Source organism: Xenopus laevis, chromosome 9_10S (genome assembly GCF_017654675.1).
Source record: "Xenopus laevis strain J_2021 chromosome 9_10S, Xenopus_laevis_v10.1, whole genome shotgun sequence".
NCBI lineage: Eukaryota > Metazoa > Chordata > Amphibia > Anura > Pipidae > Xenopus > Xenopus laevis.
In genome coordinates this window covers 43,071,607-43,088,736 of record NC_054388.1, presented here as the reverse complement: position 1 = coordinate 43,088,736, position 17,130 = coordinate 43,071,607, and the positions used below count along the sequence as shown (strand labels likewise).

Below are 17,130 nucleotides of genomic sequence, written 5' to 3'. Positions count from 1 at the left end.
TTGGAGAAAGTGTGCAAATACATAGATAAATAATGGCAGGGGTTCTGTTGCTTCTGTATCAATATAGATGGACGTGCGTAAACTTATCTAACAGGGAATCTTCCAGTAGGCTGAGAATGAAACTGGACTTTGTTCTGTATGTGGCAATTACAAGCATTAATTATGCTTAGTATAGGGGAATACCTATCCTAAATAGCGTCATGGTATCTCTCTGTACTATGAGCAAACTTAGGGGGCTGTTCCTGCTGAATTGTGCTTAGTACAGGGGAATACCTATCCTAAATAGCTTTATAGTATCTCTCGGTACAGACTATGAGCAAACTTAGGGGGCTGTTCCTGCTGAATTGTGCTTAGTTCAGGGGGATACCTATCCAGTAACGTAACTGGAGGGGGGCGGTACGTGCAGACGGGCCCCCCGCTCCCTCCGTACAAGAATATCTGGCTGGAAATCGGCCGCTGCGGGTGGAAATCACCAGTGCAAGCTGCCGGGGGGCCCTGAGGGGGTGCGGACCCTGGCCCAATCGCACCCCCTGCTCCCCCGGTAGTTCCGCCACTGTACCTATTCTAAATAGCTTCATGGTATATCTCTGTACAGGGGCTGTTCCTGCTAAATTGTGCTTAGTACAGGGGATACCTGTCCTAAATAGCTTCATGGTATGTCTCTGTACAGGGGGCTGTTTCTTCTGAATTGTGCATAGTATAGGGGAATTATACCTATCCTAAATAGCCTTATAGTATCTGTCTGTACAGGGGGCTGTCCCTGCTAAATTGTGCATAGGATTGGAGGATATCTATCCTAAATAGCTTCACAGTATCTCTCTGTACAGGCTAGGAGGAATACAGTTAGGTAGTTGTCTTTGTGACAGACATAACATACACCCCATGGCATCATGCCGCATACACCATAAAATGTTAGCATGTGCAATTTGTGACTTATTTCTCTACGGTTATAAAGCAGGATAATGTCTATAGGCAGTGATGAGGAGCTTGTAGCCATCCAGACAGCTGCACCTGGATTATATATTTATGACCACTAGGTAGTGCTGTAATATTATAATGTATGGGAACGCTCCTCTGAGGGCAATACATATTTGTCTGAAGGACAGTTCTCAGCAGGCTGTCTAATATAGGCTTCCAGGAAAATTTGTCCCAGATTTAGTACAAGATAAGTCACAGAAACTGGATCTAAAAGTATAGGGCAGGAAATTCTGTGTATATTGAATGTTCAAGGACACACGGGAGGGGAAAGGATTGGTGAACAGGACTCATTTGCAAACAGAAACTTAGTTCAACATTAGGCTCACTCCTCCTTCACTTCACGCTTCACTCACCTTCTTTACTTAACTCTTCTCTTTATATTCCCCTTGTCTATTATTTTGTCTGTTTCTCCTCATTGTTCTTATAAAGAAACTGGGAATGGCTGGGTTTATGAATGCAAGGCCCATGTGACTTTGTGTGTAGGAGGACTCACTGACACCTGGGCCAACCAGAAGTGTTCCTTGCATCCCAGTAGGCCAGTCCGACAATGAGGTTCTATACTGATCACAGTAGAGGCCAAAACCCACATTTTTGTATCACTTAAAAAAAACATTAAGTAGACTGAAAACTATTTTAAAGGATAGGTAAACAAACAAATTAATCACGGGTTTCCTTACAGGCCTCCCTCTTCTCTCCCCAACTGCACCAAACAGACACCCCAGAATGGATCTGCTTTCCCATACCTGAACTGAAAAGATAGTGGAGTAGACTGCTGCCATGTTTGCCCTGATCATGTCTCACGAGCTTGCATACAAGAAGCACGAAATATATTGATTTCCAGTGCAAATGCTTGTTCAGCAATCAGAGCAGAGTTAGGAGCAGTTAGGTGAAGTGAAGTGACTCGAGCAAACATGGAGTCACCAACACTTCAGTAGCATTTATGCTTTGTACAAGGGTCAGGGCCCTTCAAGAGCATTGAGTGCATTTAGGAGAGGAGCCTGTGATGAAAGTATGGGTTTACATCTCCTTTAAACACTGATTGTTAATTTTATGCAAAGAGTTGTATTTATTGCATTAAGGGCAATTGTCTCATCCTGTTTGGCTTAAGGGAGGAAATAACTTTAATCCTTGGTTGCCTCCCCACCGCTATTGCAAGCTGTTGCCTACAGTGTGCTCCATGCAAAGTATATACTGTATCCCTATTTTACTGACCTGACCTTCAGCGCTAATTAGATTTATTGAGCAGATAAAGATTCGCTATATGATGAGCGCACAAAGTGACACGGCAATTGCTTTCCTGCTTGTTCATAATTATATTTTTATTTTTGTGCACTGACTGTGGGGCTACTTAGGTATTGCAGAAAGTAGTGATCTAACCATTAGATTGATCTAGATCTGCAACAGTTCTGATATTTTCAGTGGTTACAAGCTGGGCTAACCTTGTGCAGGTTCTTATGCTCTTATTGGCAACAAGTTGTTCCAGCCTTGTAAAGGTTCTTGTGCTCTCATTGGCTCCAGTTTGATGTTCTCTAGTAAAGGTTCTTATGCTCTTATTGCCTCAAGGTTGGTCTGTCCTTGTGAAGGATCTTATTTGCTCTGGTTTGATCTTCCCTAGTAAAGGTTGTTATATATTTATCGTCTCCAGGTTGGTCTAGCAGGTTCTTATGCTCTTATTTGCTCCAACTTGGTTTAACCTTTTAAATGTTTTTATGCTCTTATTGGCTCTAGGTTTATCTTCCCTACTAAAGGTTCTAATGCTCTTTTTTCCTCCAGGATGGTCTAGCTTTGTGCAGGTTCTTATGCTCTTTTGGCTACAGGCAGCATTGGTCATGGGTTTTTAATATTGCCAGCATAATTTCTACTACCAGAAGAGTAGAGTCTGCAACAATTTTGCCAAATGCATAAAATACATGCTTCTGTTTTGACAAATTGGGCACAACTGTACAATTTACGCCATTTGGGTGCTCTGCAACCAAATTACATCTGCGTGTAACTGATGTGACCTGCATTGGGAACCCTAAAGTATTTTCAGCTTCAAATTGGGGGTTCCCTTGTGTCAATAGGTACTCTTGTGCATAATTCAGAACAGGAGATGGTAGCGACTCACTAGGTGATTACAAGGAAGGGCAGATGCATTTTTGAATGCAAACAGTGGTGTAACTACAATTAGAGCAGACCTTATGGTCACGGGGGGCCCAGACCGTAGTTTCCCCCCTCCTCGGGCTCTCATCTCCCTATTCCGAAAACTTTGCCTTAGCGAAGATGATAGTGAGCAAGCCAGGTGGGGACTGATGCATTCAATATATCCAACCAGATGCAAGTACTTTAATAAACAGTGTCAATGCATCTGCAACTATGGTTGTTTTCGTAAAGGTGCCCTATGATGTCATTGGCTGCAAGTTGCTGAAATCTTGGCAACATTGTGATTGTTTCATTGGCTACAGATTGGGCTCAGCATAAAACCCAGTCCAATGACAAATGATTGTAGTACTGCCTAATATTATCAGTAACACATTAAGCCTCTTAAAAGAATGGATATAATAACCCTGATGCTGATCTAGTCAATGTGTTAGGGAACGCAATCGCTGTTTTCAGTATACAAGAATTTATTGGCATTTTCATAAATTGTACAAGAGATAACGTTAAAAGTGAACAATTTCATTGATTTCAAAATTATCCTCTAATATCCCATCCAAGGGCCGAGTGGCATTTTTTTGTGTGGCAGATAAATTGCAGCTTCAGTGGAATATTGAGAAGAATATGTGTGTTTTCATTTCGAGCAGCGCCGCAAAGGAATAGATCATTTATATAGAGATAAAACTGTAATAAAGCATCAGACATGGATAGGTGGCCATTATAGACAAATTAGGTGTTGTGTGTTGGAAAGCTCAGAGGTTCCAAGCAGTTTATTACTCAAAATTAAAACAGGGAAAAGATATTGCAGTAGGTTAGGAATAAAATGAAAATGTGCAATGTGCATCAGCAGGGCTTATTAGACTGTATTAGACTGATATGTTGGGCCATATCCCAGGGCAACCTTGTGTTTTTACATAGGTAGCCATATTGGGTGTGTCTTGAGCAAATAGTCCTGGTGCATGATGTGACTTTATACTACTACTGACCTACTATGTGGTTTTGTGGAGCAATAACCTCTTAAGGAAGTGTACTGTAGTGGGGCTTCTAAGAACAGCATTTGTAGGCTGGAAGAATTTGGGAACGCTCACACATTCAACAGCTATAGAAAAGACGGTGACAACCCCAGCAATTCTTTGGCTCCCTCCACCTCTTATCCTGATCCATACTTTTTTTAAAAAAACGTTCCTTCATGGGATAGTAAGCTATTGGGTTTACACCTATTTGCCTATGTTTGTCTACACCGTTCACCTTTCACCTCTTACTAACCCAAACTCCTTGCCTGGCTTCTCCCTATGCTAATACTTCTACCACATCTTCCCCAGCTCCTGCTCCCTTGTCCTACCTCTCCCTCTGTTTCTTCTACATTCCTATCTCACCCCCCTCTCTCTATATTTATTCTGCTACCCTGCCTCACCTTTCCCTCAACTTCTTCTGCTCCCCTATCTCATCTTGCTCTCTACTTCTTTTGCTTCCCTGTCATACACTACTTACCTCTCTACTTCTGCTCCCTTATCTCACCTCTCTTGCTACCTCTTCTCCTTCCTGCTTCATGCCACTTTCTACCCCCCAGTCACTCTCTCCCTTTACCTCACTTTCTGCCTCTGCTCCTTACTTCCTCACCTCTCTTTCCACCTCCTCTTTCTTTCTCGTCTGCTTCCCTGCCTCACCTCTCTTTCTACTGCTCTCTCTTTACCTCACTCTCTGCCTCTTCTCCTTCCTTGCCTCATTGTCATTGTGGGAGATTATCTGCTGCTCTTCCTTTGGGTCTGAAATTTCTTGAAGGCTAACTGCTGCACCCCTTTTGGGTCTGGGAACTTTTGGAGGGTGTCTGCTGTATCTCCATTGGATCTGAGAACTCTTGGTAGCTAGCGCTGTACCTCCTTTAATCTTGATGGCTATCCTGTGGGTCTGGGAACTCTTGGAAACTAGCTGATGCACCCCTTTAAGGTTTGGGACTCTTTGGGTCTGGAAACTCTTAGAGGCAATCTTCATTATACTTATTGGATATAAGGACTCTTGATGGCTATTTGCTACACCTCCTTTACGTCTGGGAACTCTTGTTAGCTACCTTCTATACCCCCTTTGAGTCTGGGAACTCTTGGGGGGGCTAGCTACTGCACCTTTTTTGGGTCCAAAAACTCTTGGTAGCTGCAACAATCCTTTTGGGTGTGGGGAGTCTTAAAGGCTAGTTGTTGTACACCGTTGGGTCTGGTAACTCTTGGAGGGAGCTGCTTCACCCCCATTTGTATGGAACATTTTCCTACTCTTGGCTATACTACATACTTTATCTTAGATAAGAAGAGAAGCTGCTTAGATAAGAAGGGAAGTCTACCTACTGCTCTCCATTTGTGCTATAAGTGGGGACTAGCTGCTGCACTCACCAAGTCACCATGCAAACCTAATTACTTCTGTTAGTTTGGACTCCATTTCTTTTAAGGATTTATCTGCTATGCTTTGTCTGGCCCCAGCCAACTAGGAGACTAAATACTAATTAGAGGTAAGAGAGGCCTATTGGAAATACAGACATGATGATTTTTATATGTAATTTTATTTTTATGCAAAGAAAGAGAATATTGGTCAAAAACAAATGATTTGAGTGGATTCCATAATCATTTCTAGGATAATCTGACCCATATACTCAAACTGCCAACCCATACCACCTTGAGCGCTACTCATTTCACGGCAGGAATATTTATCAGAGCTGTGCACGTAGGGGGAAATTTATCATTTTGCTGTGATCTAAAAATCTGATGTTAATAGCTCAATAATTGAGAAATAATGAGCCTCTAATAATATTGGCCTCACTTTTCCCTGCAATTTCCTAAGTGCTTTTAAAATAGCCCCTCATTTCTACTTGCGCTTTTCAATTAACGTCCTCCACTGCATGGCAAGGAATCTCTTTAGCGTGTAATTATGTGGGACTACACAGAAAGAGATGCAGTAACTATTTTTTTTAAGATGTCATTAATTTTCCAAGTTCATTAATCAATTTTACCTCTTATAACAGCAATCACATTTTTCTATTGGGAAAAACGCTTGGCAAGTTTCCCCAAATTTCTCAGTTAAACATATTTTGCTGAAAAAAAAGCCCAATGCTACTATGATATACAAATATATGTAATGTTCTGGGCACAGTACACTCATACTGTACTGTTTAAGGGCAACTACAGTATATGGTGCTTCCTATGCAGTAATGTAACTAGAGGGGAGCGGGCCCTGGCGCGGAACGTGCAGCTGGGCCCCCCGCCCCCCTCCCTACACCCGAAACTTTGCGGGAGCTGCCAGGGGGCCCTGGCCCAATCACACCCCCCTGCTCCCCCGGTAGTTAAGCCACTGTTCCTATCCATGTGTATAAATACAAATATACAGTGAAAGAATGTTCTGGGCACACAATAAGCTATACCTTCATACTGTACTGTCTAAAGTAGGGATGCACCAAATCCACTATTTTGGATTAGGCCAAACCCCCGAATCCTCCACAAAAGATTCGTCCGAATACCGAACACAAACCAAATCCTAATTTGCATATGCATATGCAAATTAGGGGTGGAAAGGGGAAACATTTTTTACTTCCTTTGTTTGCGCCAAAAAGTCATACGATTTCCCTCCCCACCCCTAATTTGAATATGTAAATTAGGATTCGGATTCAGTTCGGTCGGGCAGAAGGATTAGTCCGAATCCTAATCCTGCTGAAAAAGGCCGAATCCTGGCCGAATCCCGAACCAAATCCTGGATTCAGTGCTTCCCTAGTCTAAAGGAAACAATTTGGCATCTCCTACCCATATGTATAAATACAAGTATACAAAGAAGAAATGTTCTGGGCACACAATAAGCTATACCCTCATACTGTACAGTCTAAGGGAAAGCAAATGCAAGATATACATGAATTATTAATTATGTTTCACCTTAAAAAAAACCAAGCCGATGCAAAAATGATATTCCATTACTAAAATGGTGTGAAATGATGTTCCTAGTAACAAAACTGTGTAAATCACAGATACACACCATAAAGTGGATTTATATTTGTGTTGCTGCCTGCGCTGCCAGCTATTCAGGCTTTCAAAATTAATTGCTGGGGGCTCTCCAGCTGATCCTGTCAAACTATGACTTTAGGCTCCCTGTGTTCCAGTGAGATTGCTCGGAATAAAGCAATGTGTTTGGGCGCTGTGTATGGGGGTGGTTATTCACTGTTCCTTTGTCACATTCAGTATTAAATATACATAACTCACGCCTGGTTTCCAATGAGCTGCCAAAAACAATTGTATGAGGGTTTTTTTTGGTGTGGTATTGGGTATAGAAGATTGTACACATATAATAAAAGTCATGAGCAATCGCTATATAGTTATAAATGGTGCTTAGTGATTAATTAGACTTATAAGTGTTGTGTAGAGGTGTCACTACTAGTGATGGGCGAATGTGTCCCGTTTCGCTTTGCAGAGAGATCTGCGAAACTCCAGAAAAATTCGCAAAATGCATTGAATTCAATGGGTGTCAAAATTATTATGATGAGTGACAATTTTAACATGAGCGTCAATTTTTATTCGCTGTTTTGTCCAAATGCATTAAAGTCAGCTAATTTTCTCAGACTGAATTTTCGCGGCAGTTTCACAAAAAAAATTGCCTTCTTCGGAATCCAGAAATTATTTGCCCATCATAAGTCACTACCTGCTTCACTATCAATTATACATCATACACCGTTCCCCCATATATTAGATAATACCTCTTTTACCTATATACTGTAACTCAGCCTGCAGCCTTGTACCATAGTTACAGAACCTCTCAGTGACTTCTAAAATCCTTATACATTTCCCCTTATAATGTATGATGAGTGATACTCAGAGTTCCCTGTATAACTCAGCCTGCAGCCTTGTGCCTTTATATGGTCACAGAACCCCTCAGTGACTTCTAATATCCTTATAATTTACAGTAGGGGTACATCATCCCTTATAATACATGAGTGATACTCAGAGTTCCCTGTATAACTCAGCCTGCAGCCTTGTGCCTTTATATGGTCACAGAATCCCTCAGTGACTTCTAATATCCTTATATTTTCAGTAGGGGGTACATTATCCCTTATATATCTAGTATAGGTAAATTTCAAAACAACTGGACTTGCTGAGTAATCAATGAAGACGTTTCCCTCTGTGAATTTCTTCAGATATCACCTCTTTGAAGAGTTACAATGTGCCATTGTGATTGGATTAGTGGAAGAGTTTATATGCCGAGAACTTCCCACACCAGTCAATTGAACTGAAGAAGCTGCTCGGATGAGTAGTGAAACGTCTTCATTGATTACTCAGCAAGTCCAGTTGTTTTTAAATTTACCTATACTAGATATACCATGACCTGGATGAATGAAATAGTCATAGTCATTATCCTTTATAATACATGAGTGATACTCAGAGTTCCCTGTATAACTCAACCTGCAGCCTTGTGCCTTTATATGGTCACAGAACCCCTCAGTGACTTCTAATATCCTTATAATTTACAGTAGGGGTACATTATCCCTTATAATACATGAGTGATACTCAGAGTTCCCTGTATAACTCAGCCTGCAGCCTTGTGCCTTTATATGGTCACAGAACCCCTCAGTGATTTCTAATATCCTTATAATTTACAGTAGGGGTACATTATCCCTTATAATACGAGTGATACTGCAGACTCGGCCTGCAGCCTTGTGCCTTTATATGGTCAAAGAACCCAGCATGGATGCACATAGGTATTTGGTGAAAACCAGCAAAAGAATCAGAAATTGGGTTGACTAGTTGAACCAGTTGCTGTTTATCTGCCATCTGGCTACTGTTGTAGTTGTCTTTAATGCTAAATAACTGCTAGGCAGTGAGTGATTTATAATGCACCCCAGTGCCCTGCCCTTATCAATAAGCCCAGCTCATATTAAATGTGATTTCCATTGACTGTTTAATTACAGATACAGACCCAGTAAAGTTAATGAATAGAGTGCAAGGAGAGGGCCAGCTGGGGCAATAAATTATTCAAATTGCGTGTTCCTACCATTGGGAAAATCAGTAGAAGGGAATCAGTGTATAGCGACCTACGTTCCAAATACTCTAACGAAATTCCATTTTGTCTGTAGTACTTACGAATCACAGAAGGTTAAACATGCAACTGGCAAAGTGCTGCTGGAAATATTTCCATTGGCTCCTTTATAAAAGTGTGCCTTTGCTCAAGATGGTACGATTATATAACCACTCAGCCTGCCTATCTCCATTCCCCTGTTTTTTTAGCATCAATGGGCAGTGGCTATAATGTGCCCTACAGCCTATACAGTCATTTGTCCTAGGTTCTCTGTCCATACCATGATTCTCCTCCCTTACCCACCTTATATACTGCCCATGTTTCAAAGCTGGACCACCTGTCCAGTCAGCATCATGTTTTCCTGAGCGCTTCCACTCTCAGAAGCCAACTAAGCACTCTAGGATCCAGTATTAAAAATACATCGGAGCCACATATTGCCATTTAGGGCCATTAGGATAAATTGTAGATACTTTATATTTGTTCTATCCTTGAGGATCCTACCCAAACATAGAAAAGAAGGTATGCTGGAGGGAAAGGAGAACCTTACGTGAGGAAGAAACAAAGAAAACAGAGGATGAGAGAGTAAAGCTGCCATTGATGCAAAGATCCGATCGTTTGAATCCTCGAATGATTGGACTTCCCCATCTCCCGACCTGCCACTAACCATTCAGATCAAATAAAATAGTAAAAGAACAGATCAGTCAATTTTCTGCCCCTCACAGCAATCGTACGAAAGTTATGTCCGACAAAGCTGGTGACAGTCACCCTCTGAAAATCGTCCGATTAGCAATACACGCAGAGAAATTATCGGCAGCCGACAGAAATCTTTTAACCTGTCCGATCGACCAAACGACCGATCACCATGGGACGAAAAATGTTGGGACTCTCCACACACGGTCCGAAAATCGTATGAATCGAGGAGGCGCACGATCGGATCTTTGCATCTATGGGTGGCCAGCTTTAGGAAAGAGGAATATGGTTAGTGTCAGGCTGTCCCACCAGGATGCCAGAAAAGAAATGTGGCCATTCCCGATTTCTCTAAAAAAACAAAGGATGGATAGATGAAGGATAGATTATAGTACATAAAGAAAACAGCTAAGGAGAATAAAGAGGTTGAGTGAGGACAGAATAAAAGTAGTTTGGCGAGTTGGCCTATGGTTGAAGGTTTCCAGTGGGCCCCTACATCTCAGTGTGATATTGTGAATAATGCATCAGAAAAATAAGGTGAAAAGAAGGTGGGGGGGAGAGAATTAAATTAAATAATTGGGGAGAATTGGAAAGAGGGAATGCAGAAAAATACAAAAGCAAGTATACAAGGTGGAAGAAGATGTGAAAAAACAGGTGAGAAGAATGGATAGCAGTTGTGCAACTATAGAGGAAGCAGACCCTAGGGGATTTGGGGGGGGGGGGAGATTGCAAGGTCTGCTTCGCCTAAATTTTATGGAAATTTCCCCACCAATCTCATACCTAAGAGCTTTTGAAGAGTGGGGTGCCTTGCACCATGAAGTTACCCGACTGGAGGATAGAATAAGAGAAGAAAATAAGATAAAAGGGAAATGAAGAGAGAGCAGGAAAATTGTTAGTGGGCCCCCATTTTACATAGCAGATCTGTTGATCAGAGGGATTCTGAACTAAGTAGGTTAGTCAACTGCCTCATTGGGGATCTAGGGCAAATACATTGCATAAATAATAGTCCTGACTTTGATAACAATCAGTGTTGCACCTGAGGGAAATCCCAACCAAAGGAAGCAAATTCTTCAGTTAGAAGTTTATTTATCTATTAGTATAAACATATTCATATTCTGATAATATTTGAAATTATAGGTTGTAATTAAAGGGTTGGGGATGATTTCCAATGCCTTGCAGCATTCAGGAAGCTTGCTGCCATGCTTATCTGCTTTTGGGAAGGCGGTCGTTTAAGGATATTAAAGATAAAAGTAGTTGGAAAATAAATTTATAGATTATTAGTAGCAGTACCATATACAATAATGCAAGAATCTGATTTGGGCTGCAGAGAAGATTGTTAGATCAACTATTTCACACCACATGTCTACATTTAAATGCATCAAAAACATCTGCATGTCCCCATATCTTATATATTAATACAATGTTATGTATTTGGAGTATTGATTAGTAAACTGTTTTAGTAAATAAAAGCAGGGAATGACTAATAACAAAACTATGGTTCTACCCATTCCAGTCAAGATAATCCTTCCCCCCTCTTGAGATGTCTAGGGCACCATCAATCCCAATGATCTCTGTGATTGCCTGAAGCTACACTGGTGAGCAGAAAGCTTATCTTCCATTCTGGGGCCCCACAGTGCAGTCTAAGGTCCCTGATGGGATAATCCTTTGTATGTGGCCTCAAACCTTCATATTTGTCATGATGGTAGCTATACACAGAACTGATACAGAATGTTCCCATAAGGAAGAGATTATTGTTTTTAAGGCTTAAATAGGTCAAAGTAACTTTTGGCCACTCTTTCCCTTTCCACTGGTAGCAAAGAAATTGCATTTCTTATTTCCCGTGGCAATTAACTTTCAAGCATGTCAGCCCTCAGCCCTATTTATACAGGAGCAAGGGGTGCAGTCAGGGTGTACAGTTGTTGCGTCTGAATTGGGTTCTCTGGAGGTTGACATCTCTGCAGTTATAGAAAAGATTAGATGCTGTTGGACATTTCTGGACATGTTCCTGGCAGTAGCATAACTAGATGTTAATGGACCTAATACAAATGTCATTTTAGCCCCCCATCCCAAAACTTTCAGAAGTTGGCCAATTGTATCATTATACATATATTGGAATTGCTTGTTAATTAGGGCCCCATCAGTCCCGTTACACTCCTGGGCCCCCATGAATCCACAGAGTCTGCTTCCACTATGGCAATTGTTCCAAAACTGTGGTGTAGAACCCCTTGTGCAGGGATCCCCAACCTTTATAACCTGGGAGCAACTTTCAAACACAAAAAAAGTTGGAGAGCAGGTGTCAAATATGAGCTGTGATAAGTTATTGGTTGTGTCTGGGTGGACTGGGAGCCTATAGGAGACTCTGTTTGGCAGTAAACATGGTTTTTATGCAACTAAAGTTTGCCTTCAAGTCAGGAATCCAAAAATAAGAACTTGATTTTATGGCACTGGGGGCAACATCCAATGTGTCACTGGCTGGGGATTACTGCCCTATTGAGACTTGGAGCAGTGGTGGATTGGCTCAACCTTAAGGCAAGTTAGGGTGAGAAGTGTGTGTGTGTGTGTGGGGGGGGGGGTCATTTGCTCTCTTTAATACCCCTGAAAGCCTAACTTAAAGGTAAGTTAGGGTAAGGTATGGGATGAATATGCATTTGCTCATCTTGACATTCTTGAAACTATGCCTAATTTGGCCTTGACCAACCTTCAACTTTCAAGAGGAGCTTGAACTGAAAAAGTATGACAAGCACTAGACAACAGTCCCTCTATAAGACAATTGCCAGAATTGTTCTACTGAAGACCCACCAATGTATTGTTTTTAGCCCCTTCCCAATCAATGGGCTCCATAGATATAATCCAGCCCATGAGCATCTGGCATGTCAGGCTGCAGACTCACTTCATATGGGCTGCCAAGCTCTGTTTCAGTTCCCATTATAGGAAATTTTCCAAGGCTGATGATTTAGGGGCATATTTATCAAGGGTCGAATTTCGAATTTGAAAACCTTCGAAATTTGAATTAAAAAAGACCAACCGAAATTAAGTCAAAGGTTTTTTTTGGCCGTATAGGTCCGTTTTCGATCGAATAGGTCCATATTCGCCAAATTCGAACCGTAACAGTGCATTTGATCGAATTCAAATTGAGCCGACCAATTGATTCCAAAGGAGGTCCCCCATAGGCTGTATTCGAAAATTCACCTCAAACTTTGATAAACCTGCCCCTAAGAGTCCTGCTCCCCCAAGAGATTTTTGGACAATATAATGTCTTTCAGGGTGCTCCACCAACTGTACTTTGGATTTAAGTTAGGTCGCTGACTGTACCCCCTTTAAAATCATATTGACACCACCGATTTTGGATTGAGACTAAGTGAAGCAAACTTGTTCTTATTGACTCTCGGGGACAGATATTTCTGTCCGCAATGCACAGGCAGGGCTGGATGGAATATTCATGAGTTGCTCTGGATATTGGAGCATAGCCCACTGTATTGTCACCAGTAAATGTGTTTAATTTCCTTTGAAAATGGATCTGACTGTAGGACAAAGCTCTCCTCCCATGTAATGTAGGGCAGTGGGAAACATCCCTCGTGTGCTTGGGGCCCCACTACATACACCATGGATGAAATTATTCATAAAGATCTGGCCTTTCTCAGTGAAGATCTGGATTTCTATATGAAATGTATGGAAATATTAACCCTGGGGATGAATCTCAAGCAGAATGCGTGCTTTAACATATGTAATGAGTCATATGGCAAGAGATGTAGTTACTGGGGAGGCTGGGGGTTATAGAGGGGTGTAATGAGGTATGGAAGGGGGACATACAGTACATACAGGCTTGAGATGTGCATGTCCCTGTCTGTACAGTGTATGTACATGTGTAACCAGCTGTTACATTCTTCTTCCGAGCAATGTAATAGAGCAGAAGTAACCACGTGAACTATTGTTGAACTAGTCTGCAACTATAAAAAGGGGGTGTATATTTCTACATATTTATGTGTATGGGAGACAGTATAGTTTTGTGTTTACCCAGAGCATTCCTTCTCTGTATATTTGTATATGCTATTGGTTGTTTTCTGCATACAATGTTCAGTGTCAGACTGGAATGCCAGGGGCCCACCAGAAAACCTTAGACCATGGGTCCATTCTCCAAGTTAGTTTTCGTCCACTTCTCACCCACCCTTTTTATTTTCTTAGTACTTGATTGTTTACATGATATACTCTATTTTCCATCTATTGGCCCCTTTGTTTCCATGAAGACGAAGGGAACAAACCTGGTGGGCCAGTCCGACACTATATATACTGTATATATATATATATATATATATATATATATATATATATATATATATATATATACACACACCTATTCTCCTACATGAATCATGTTCTTAGCAAACTGTAAATGAGCAGATGTTCTGTGTAAGGGTCAGCGCACATTGGTGCTAAATCTCTATAGTTGGTCCCCTCTGGAGCAGAAACAGTTAATATTTCTGTAACTGGTGTCGTTTCAGGGATACCAAAAGCTTGTAAAGCGTGAAATAATTAGGGGCCAAATTTATTAACCATACAGATACCAACACAGATAGAGTGCTATGGATATATAGCGAGAGAGAGACTGACAGATTCAAGGGTAAATAGGTATCTTAATGGCCACATTTTGCACATATCTGGCACTATAGTAATGCAATTTATTCTTCAGGAGTATGTTACATACTGACTTTAACTTGATATGCACAGATATGGAAGGAACCTGTGCTGTGTCCTAGGCTCCAGCAACATTATTTATTCTACTGCGCCACCCATGCTATATATTTCTGCACATATCTGCATGTGGGATACAGGCGCAAGCAATTCTGTTGTAAAGCACCATATGGAACATTCACAGATACACCAAGTGTTCCTGAGTTTGATAGAATTACTTAGTCTGTGCTTAGTGTGTGTGTGTGTGTGTGTGGGGGGTTTATCAGCTGGACATAAATTGCCCGTGGTATCCCCAAACATAAGTTTTCATTAGAAAAAAAAATCAATCTCATATTTGAAAACTCTGTCTGTATTCAACAATATTCATTTTCTTTCCCATGCAAGTTGATCCAGGAATGTTTCTGAGTCTGTTGATATTTAGGCAATAAACATGTACATGCCACAGCTATCAGAAACTAACCCCTGCAGCTTTGCCTTCTTGCCGTTTGACATTGTCCAACCCAGACCCAGAGACTTAAGGTGGCCATACACGGTCAGTTTAAAGCTGCCGATATTGGTCCTTTAGATCGATTCAGCAGCTTATCTGCCCGTGTGGGAGCGTCCGACGAGTCTCCCCGAACTATATCTGGCCAAATATCGGCCTGATATCGATCGGGCAGGTTTGATTTCTCCTGTGATCGAGGACCGCATCAGCTAGTTGACGTGGTCCTATGACCCATCATGGGAATTTCCTTTGTATAATCCGATCTTTGGCCCTAAAGCCGAACAGTGTTGGACTGGCCCACAGGGATACCAGGAAAACTCCTGGTGGGCCAAGGTGTTAGTGGGCCCTCATGCTGCTAGACATTTGGCCTATTTCATGGCCATTCCTTATTTCTATGAGAACAAAGTGGCTAAAAAGATGGAATAATAGATTATAGTATGGAAAGAAAAGGAGAATAGATGAGTGAGGAAAGGAAGAATAATAGTACTAAGAGTGGGCCCTGGTCTACGATTAATTGGTGGGCCCCTAGTCAAAGATTTTTGGGTGGGCCCCTGGTGTCCCAGTCCGACACTGGGGCCGAACGTTCTGATTAACCCGATATCACCCTGCTGTTGGTGGGCTCATCAAATGAGCGGATCTTATCGTGTATGGCCACCTTTAATTCCTTGTGATAAATCATGCCTTCATACAGGCATAGCCAGGGAGCAGTGCAGGATACACTTTAGAATCTGTTAACAGCAATTAACCCCTGCTGTTTAACAATCCTGCCTGGTGATAGTGTCAGATAACCCAGAGGTTTAAGCTTAAGATGGCCATACACTAAAAGATCCGCTCGTCTGGTGACATCACAAAACGAGTGGATCTTTCCCCAATATGCCCACCAATGGCAGGGTTATTTTCCGAACGAGAAGCAATGGGCTCCCCGATGAAACCTCCCCGATCGATATCGATCGAGAAGACCAGTCGGAAGCCCCCATACATGGGCACATAAATTGCCTAATTGGTCTAAAGGACCTATATCGGCAGCTTTATCTGCCCGTGTATGGCCATCTTTAGTTCCTTGTGTTAAACAATGATAAGCAGACCTTCACGGGGGCCGAAATCTGCTTGCAAAAATACACAGGAAGATATCAGCCCCTCCCCAGTTACTATTCTCCTCCATTTTTGTATCCAGAACAGAAGTGGCTTTTACACTGTGCAAAATGCAAAATCTCATGTTTTTATGTATTTTTTTTTTAAGTATTTTATGGACATGAAAGCTATTTCTAGCCAGTAACAACTAGTAGATCACTACTATTCATGTGACTTAATTGGCAAAGTGAAGGCAAACAATATGGCAGCTCTCACCAGGGAAGGATATGGGCTAGGGAAGGGTATGACATAAATCATGGATGTGATGTTGTAGCCAGCGGCGGAACAAACAGGCGCCAGGCCCCCAGCAGCGGTTCCTCTATAGTTGAAGTCCAACAACAGCTAAGGCAAGGATAAATATAAATAATATGTGGTTGTTCTGTACTGTTGTTCTGTAAGGGGTCAATGGAAGGGAACCCCTGCCTATATGAATGGGATTATTCCTGTCGATAAAAATGGCTGTGTGTGTGCGTTTCTGTTGGTTGCAGTTCCCTAGGTAGAACCACATGGCGTGATCCCATCTACGTATGTGCCGTTACTGGAACTTCTACCCTGTCTGGTGTTGTTGTGATTCATCCTCCACTTTCCATATGAGTCTCTGAGCTCCACGAGGGTTGTCTGATTCATGGTGAATCAGGCCACCAGCTGTGAGAATTTATTTGTATTTCTGTCCGCAGCCGGACCCCAAAACTTCACCCACTGGAGCCCTGATGTCATCAGAAGCTGCAAGAGAGAGAAGAGGAAGAATCAGGAAGGAGCGGGTAAGTGGGCACCCAGTGGGTAGAGGTTCAGAGACTTTGCTCAGTTTTCTGTGATACTGTATGTTCTGTGCCTGACACAGAATATTTCTTCTCTGTATATTGGTATTTATACATATGGTTGGGAGCTGCCATACTTTCTACTTATTTCCTTACAGACCGTACTGTAATAAGGGGACGCCGTATTGTTTTCCGTCATTCCAGCAGGGGGCATGTGTATACCGTAAATTC

General features: G+C 41.9%; 1 protein-coding gene across 6 annotated transcripts in view; it reads left to right on the top strand.

Annotated features, from left to right (window-relative positions):
• shisa6.S (shisa family member 6 S homeolog) overlaps window positions 1-17,130 on the top strand; it is a 115,586-nt gene that overhangs the window by 72,160 nt on the left and 26,296 nt on the right. For 3 of the 6 annotated variants that reach the window (XM_041578338.1, XM_041578340.1, XM_041578339.1), the window contains one exon: window positions 16,819-16,902. The exons of the other annotated variants lie outside the window; for them this stretch is intronic. In XM_041578338.1, the coding sequence (XP_041434272.1) occupies window positions 16,819-16,902 (84 nt within the window). The remainder of the gene's footprint in view (window positions 1-16,818; window positions 16,903-17,130) is intronic. 6 annotated transcript variants of the gene reach the window in all.